Genomic DNA, 7,000 nt, shown 5'->3' with positions numbered 1-7,000 from the left:
TCCAGCCTCTGCTCCTCCACCACATTTTGTCATGTTCCTTCTACAGTAGCAATACCAGCAATGGCAACGTGAGCTATCACTTTATTTTTATTTTTTTTTAAATAACATGCTAAGTGTTGCTGTAACTCCTCATAGGGTGAGCACAGATCACAACTTCTGCTTACGAATCCAGCTGGAGCAGACAGTGAAGGTACCAATTTAAGACTGATATCAGCAGAGTTATCCCAGGGATGAATTTGATTCTTATTTTCCACAACACTGGTTATCTCAGGTTGAGGAGAAACATTTCTAATTACGTAGAGCACAAAGCAATGGAAGAATATATTTTTCCAAAAACATATAGCTGCACATCATATATATCTTCACATTACAGTATTACACCACAGAGTGGTCATGCAGAGTTTCATTTCCATTACCTGAGGCTGTTTAATACACGTAGCCAGGATAGTGTCAGTTTTAAATGTAACTTTTAGAAACATATTTAGAAACTTGGTTATTTGAATTTGTATAGGATGGATAATATGAGAACTAGGCTTTGTATTAGAAAATTAAGTGATAATTGTGGATTAATACTGTTTGCACAAGTGTGAAAGGCTAGCCAAATAAATACTTAACTATGGCAACCCCAAAATATGTATCAATGAGAAATATCAAGCACTTTTTGACTTTAATGACTTAACCTCACAATTTTAAAACCATTAAAACCTACTTATTTCCTGTAGCACTCAGTGTTTTTTTTCTAAGCAGCTTCTCAGAAGGTTTTCTTAGATGGTTCCAGAAGTGGTTGTTCTAAGGGTTGCTCTAAGGGTTGTTCTAAGTGGTTGCTCACCAGAATGTGGATTGATCACAGGGCTGTAAATGCTTTCTTCTTTTTCTCCCTTATCCTCGTAGCCATAATAATTCATTGGTGAGAAGTGCTCAGAGCTACAATACTAAAGTTGTGTTGGTTTCACTTAGTTGGTTTTACTGCATCTTTAGTGATATCCTTGGCTACTCTCCTTTCTCTAGCGACAGACCATCCCTGACCAGATCTGTCCTTAAGTTTGGTAGCCACTGCCCCAAAGAAACATTTTTTTTCCTAGTTTAGGCTGTCCAATCCTTATCTTCCTGACACACACTGGCCTTCCTCTTGTATGGGAGCTTATTTTTTCTGATTGTGGCTGCTGGCTATCAGTGTGTGACTTCATTGCCATCTTACTCTGGAGAAGATCTAGAAGTTTATTTCAGGGAGAATAAAAGCCTGAGGGTGTGCAGACATGGAACAAGGTTACTGTTTCAGAGTAGCAAATTTGTGAGAGAAGAAAATCTTTTTAATGTTTTGCTTTGGAGCCATCCTTTAGGACTCTTAAAGCAACGAGACAGGATCCCATTAATTGTACAGAAAACTCCTTCACTCCTCTAATAGTTTTGCACTATTTTTATATTTTTTTTCCCCAAGAGTCCAAAATTCAAAAATAGGTATTTTGTCCCTAATGACAGTGTGTGAGGATGAGAATGGATCTTCATATAAGCAAAAAAAACCCCAACAAAACAAAACCAAAAAACCAAAGCCACTGGACTATAACCCTGATGATAACTAAATTGTATAAATTATATTTTCTATACTTTGTAAGTAATCATGTAAAGGGTTGAGTGCTTCTCTGCTCCAAAACGTATTTATAATGTAATGTCCCTTTGCCCATGAAGTGTTACATTGTTTGGTTTTTTATATCCATCTAACATTGCAGGATGCTCTCCCTGCTTATTCTTGGCTGGCTGATGCATTAATTTCAGTATTGATTGCCCTTGTGCCCAGTATCGTCCAACACAGAATTTAATATTATAAAAGTGAATTTTTTAATGATGTTCATTACATAAGATCTTGACAGACAAGTACAGAAAATGAAATTATCTTGCTTTATTATTATTTTCTCTCAAATCAGATGTAATCCATATTTAAATTTTCTAGACTATTGAGGATTCTTCTGAACATGGAAACTGGAACCTTTTGATGTTCTCTGATTACCTTGTCTTCTAAAAAGGAGCTAGAAATTATTCTAATCAGGTACAATTTAATCAGTTTCTTTCTGAATGATGAATTGGCCCTGTATTGTGCATAATCAGAGTGAGCTGTTTATAAAGTTCACAAATTTGTGCAAAATCTGGCATAGATGCAACAATAAGGATAACACATTCAATGTAGAAAATTATGTGACATATATAAGTCACACACATTTCAAGATAGCTTTGCTTCCCAACAATTCCAAGATAATTTGAAAACATTATTTTAGACTTTGTGGACCCTGGTTTGTCCCTGTGTTTCCTTAGTTTGTGTGTATAGCAACACCTTATAAATGGAATAGTAAGCTACGAATAAAAAATGTGTTCTAATACTGATCAAAAAATTGTACTCACTATTTACACAGTTTTCATAAGTTATATTCATGCTACTTTAGTGAGACATGAAACTTAGAAGCTTTCAAGATTAAGAAAATATGTTCCTCAAACCAATGAAATATTGCCATCTTTCTCTCTCTTTCTCAGTCCACTGAGGATTTTCCTTCTTGTAGCAAGTCTGTCACATTTTTTCTCAGTCACTTAACACAGGAAATGTCCTTAAATTTCTTTTAAAATGACAGCAGTATTTACCACATTTTTCTCTATCTTATTTAAGAACTTCATAGTGTGGATGCCTGTCTCTTGTATTCTCTGCTTTGAAAGTTTGTGAAGCACAATTGTATTACAGAAGTTTAAATGGTATTTTTCCATGGAAGAAATATATTTTTCCCAGACAGTTTCTTAATCACTTTTTAAGAGAAGAAACTACAAAACTGAATCAGTGCATAAATCAGAGAAAATATTTATTTACAGACATGTAAAAATTATGTTACAACATTTTAAAGAAAACTGTAATGAACCATCAATCTGCTTTACATGGGCAAACCCTGGATGATTTAATTCTAACTTGCAGTGGCACCTATTAAAAATAAGACTGATTACAAGATTGTAGCTATCTACATATTTTAGGTACAATGATTCTCCAGAACTGAAAATGAATCTACAGAGAAAAACTAACATGAGAGTTGCAGCAATATGTAATACAAGAGTTTACAAAAGTAAAAATATTTTTTTTTGATCCAAATTTTAAAGCTTTTTAGTAAATATTTCCCATTCATGCAGCTGCACAGGTGTGAAACAAATATCTGAAACACACAGAGTATATAGGTCCGTGTAAAAAATTAATTGTTTATTTCAGGATTATCCATAAAGGATTTAATATGACTCTTGACTGCCCAAACTGATTGACAAGATCCCAAGATCCTTTATGTTTCCTCTTCTTCCATAATGCAAAGGATGAGCAATAATAAAAAAACTCCACAACTGACAAAGCCCATGTAAAACAAGAATAGGTAGTGAAGGTAAACAACACTGAGCATACCACACAGATAAAAAGTAGAGAACTATCAAGCTCTGGTGAAGCTATCAGCATCCTCTGTAGTGATTTGAAGCAAAAATGCCATTAAGAAACCTTAATAGGAATCGACTGCCTGGCATAGCAAGCTTCTGACTTGAAGTAGTGCCCTCTGGTGTTACCAGAGGTGTTTGTTTGTGTTCAAAACATATTTGGGACTTAAACCGTGGCGTGAAACTGTCAACATTATGATGGTGCCATCGTTTCTGTGAATCCATAATCTAATGGTAATGATTAGAAAGAATGTCTAAATATCTAATAAAGTGGTTTCTGTGGCTATTAGCTCATTTGGGATGGAGAGGGCAAAGAGATGATACACCTAGTTCTTTCTTATATGTAGTTTATTAACACCAATATCAGAATTGATCTCCTTGGATGACATTCTTCATCTTTTAACTCAGCCAACAGTCTGCATAATTGAAATAGCAAAATACTCATTGAACTGCTAAGCTGTGGAGTTGTTTGGTTTTTTAACCCTCAGACAAAGATGGAGATCCCCAAATGGCAATTCATTTTGCATTTTTACAGTCAAAAATGATCATAACTTACAGTAATAGAAAGTGGAGAAATATTTCACCCTTTGATTTGACCTAACATTTCACCTATGCAGAAGTAATATTTCTTGATGCACTTTTCTGGGAGAGTCAGCCTTGGTGGATTCTGAAGCTGGAATTTTTTATGCTCAAATATAACTACTTATTCCATTCTTTTCTTCCCTTAATTAAGTCAGCATTACTCAGCACTCAGGCTAACCAGGAAACTCTGCAGACAATAAACAGGCAAAATATAAGGTATAGAAACATAATGGAGAGTGCTATGTTACATAGCTTCCTAAAGAAATAATTTCCCAGTCTATGATAGATTATAAAACCCAAATCTATGCTCTTTTTCCAAGTGTTTGAAGACTATCAGTCTTTGATGAGAGTCCCCATGCTGGAAACCTGACTGGGGACCTTGAGCTCCCACCTCTTCATACCCTCACTGTTTGAGGTGAACCAATCATCGCAGAAACTGCTGTATTTTATAGAAATAAAAAGTTTATTCTATTAAGGATTCTCTAGGGTTACTTTATTTCTCTCTTGCTTTTAGCCTACAGAGAATGACAGAAAGGGCAAGGCAAGGTTCATCTCTGTTGTGCTGGATGATACCAGCTATCCCTGGTCATAGATTTCAGGGGACATCAACACCCTGAGCTCCAGACTGGCACAGAGCTGGGCTGAGCTCCATGTGACTTTGTAAGGTACTTCTTAAATTAATGTATCTCCCTCTTGGAAGCCTGTAGCTTTTAAAGACTTCCTCCCCTTCAGTCACTTTAAAGATACCTCTTTCTATACCTCAGATAAGTATATCTCAAGTAAGGATATAGGTAAATAAATATCTATTCCTTGTTTCATGTCATCTGCAGTGCTGAGAAGGTGTAGCTTTGAGACAGCCAACAATTTCATGTTTTCATTACTAAAGAAGACCTTGTGCCCAAATCATATATATTTTGATACCCTTAACATCTCAGTAACACAAGAGAAATAATTCATCCATTCTGTTTGAAGGGAGATATGATTTATTAAGAAATTCTATACTGAGATTCCCCCTACAGCATCTGTAATAATGAATTATTCCAACTGAAGGCTTTTAAGAGAGCTTTAAAGGCTCAGGAGTGGAAAATAAACCAAACTGCCAGAAAATAACCCAAAAAATAATTAGTAGGCTAAATCACATTGCCAGATATTGGCAGTCTGTGAGTAATTTACTTGGATAGAGAGGGGACTCTCTGTCATGTGAACTTTCCATGTGGTGACAACAAACTGCCTTTAGAGACTTGCAGGAATAAGTGCAAAAACTGTCTAGTTAATGGCATCACAGAGACTGCTTATATGAAGAAAGGGATTTACAAGAGGATCCAATTTACAGTTTTCCAAGGCTTTTTTTTTTTTACCATTTTTTTCACTTTTAAGCAGCTATCCCTATTAGTAAACATAATTATTTCCAATGACAAATATAATAAATAGAAAATGGAATATGCCATACAATGTATTTAATTGTGATCTTGTTTGAATTAAGCTGTAAACAAAGAAGTGCAGTATCACCTGACTCTAAATATGGTAAAACAGTAGAACATGCTAATCATAAAAATAGCTTTTAGAAATATACATTTGTATACAGTGTTTCCCACACCTGTTAAATATGTCCTTCATATTATTATGATATAGTACATTGGCTTTTAAGACATCAAAATTAAAAAAATAATACCAATAATTAGCCAGAGAAAAACACATTTACAATCTAAACCATAAAAATCTGACAATTGTACAGCTCAGAACATATAAGAAATGGGATTTCTAGTATTTGAACAATAACGTCCATTTTAATAAGTAAATTGAGTTTTCATACAAATTGAATCAAAGGTGTTGCTAGCCAGTAAGAAACTGCAGTTCACAATTTTCTGTGGGGAAGTCAGAGCTTCTCTTCTCAGCCTTCAGGGGGTTCACACATGACATCTCATCACTTGATCTGTAGAAACTGATAAATGAAAAGTTCACTTTAGTACGAAGGCACAGAATTTCTTCCAGCAGAACCTCAAAAGGAAGAAAAGACAACTGGGGAAAAGAGGGAAGAGGCCTAGGACTTGGCTTTTTTAATGAATCCATCAAGTATTGATATCTACCAGACTTTCCTCCTTTAACCTTTGAGGCCCAAAAGAAATGTACCAGCAGCAGCTGACAGTCAGGACTGTGCAACAGTTCTGTTTTAGGCTGTATGGCCCAATATAACCACAGTTTGTCAAGCAAGAGTTGGTGAAACTGAAGTATCCTTCCCCTCAACAATACTATGGAAACAACTGCTGAATAATGTCTATTTTAGCACCAGAAAATAAAAGTATGTATCTAGCTCCTTTTGAAATGAAATGCCTTATTTGCATAATAGCATTCAATTTAAATAAACTGCTTGTAGGATTCTTTGATTCAATCCCAGTGCACTATTTATATACCTTTTTCTGAACCATTTACATTGACTGTGTGCTTTCAGCAATGCCTATAGTTACCAGATTAATGGTTCTTTCCTCAGTGGCTTCCCTTTTGACATTGTCTATTTTATTACTCTTCTTGTGTACACACTGTAGGCTTTAATTGCATATCCTTTGATTTCTTTTGTTGTTTTACCAGCCACAGTGTGAAATGGAAAAAATCCAGCATCTGCCAGCACTTTTGAGGGTCATTCTTCTAGCAAAGGCTGCATATAAAAATCTGAGAGCCGTGCTATCCATTAATGCTACCAGCTTCAATGATGATGGAAGAAAGCATGAGACATAGCAGCTCCACCTACCCACAGGAAAACTGACAACACTTTCTTAACCACATCTGTCTGGAAAATGTCTTTGGAAAATATCTTTCAGCCAGTTTCTTCTTTTCTGGCTCTTTTTGGTTTTGTTTTGGTATCACTTTCTAAAACTGAAAATACCTAAAAAATAGCTGACAAGCCCTGATGTACTTTCGGTCAAAACCTGGAAAATTTCCAGATGTTCTTTGCAGCCAATTTCCCCATCCCACAGTG

At 35.4% G+C, this 7,000-nt stretch overlaps 1 protein-coding gene across 6 annotated transcripts in view; it reads right to left on the bottom strand.

The window, feature by feature from the left end:
* Positions 1-2,815: 2,815 nt before the first annotated feature.
* Positions 2,816-7,000, bottom strand: part of RALYL (RALY RNA binding protein like) — a 389,580-nt gene continuing 385,395 nt past the window's right edge. For 3 of the 6 annotated variants that reach the window (XM_071737864.1, XM_071737860.1, XM_071737863.1), the window contains one exon: positions 2,816-5,968. In XM_071737864.1, the coding sequence (XP_071593965.1) occupies positions 5,951-5,968 (18 nt within the window). In that variant the 3' untranslated portion in view covers positions 2,816-5,950. The remainder of the gene's footprint in view (positions 5,969-7,000) is intronic. The other 3 variants (XM_071737862.1, XM_071737859.1, XM_071737861.1) reach the window with 2 other exon arrangements.

This window comes from Heliangelus exortis, chromosome 2 (assembly GCF_036169615.1).
Source record: "Heliangelus exortis chromosome 2, bHelExo1.hap1, whole genome shotgun sequence".
NCBI classification, from domain to species: domain Eukaryota; kingdom Metazoa; phylum Chordata; class Aves; order Apodiformes; family Trochilidae; genus Heliangelus; species Heliangelus exortis.
Note: the sequence above shows the minus strand (reverse complement) of the source record. Positions and strands in the feature narration are given on the sequence as shown.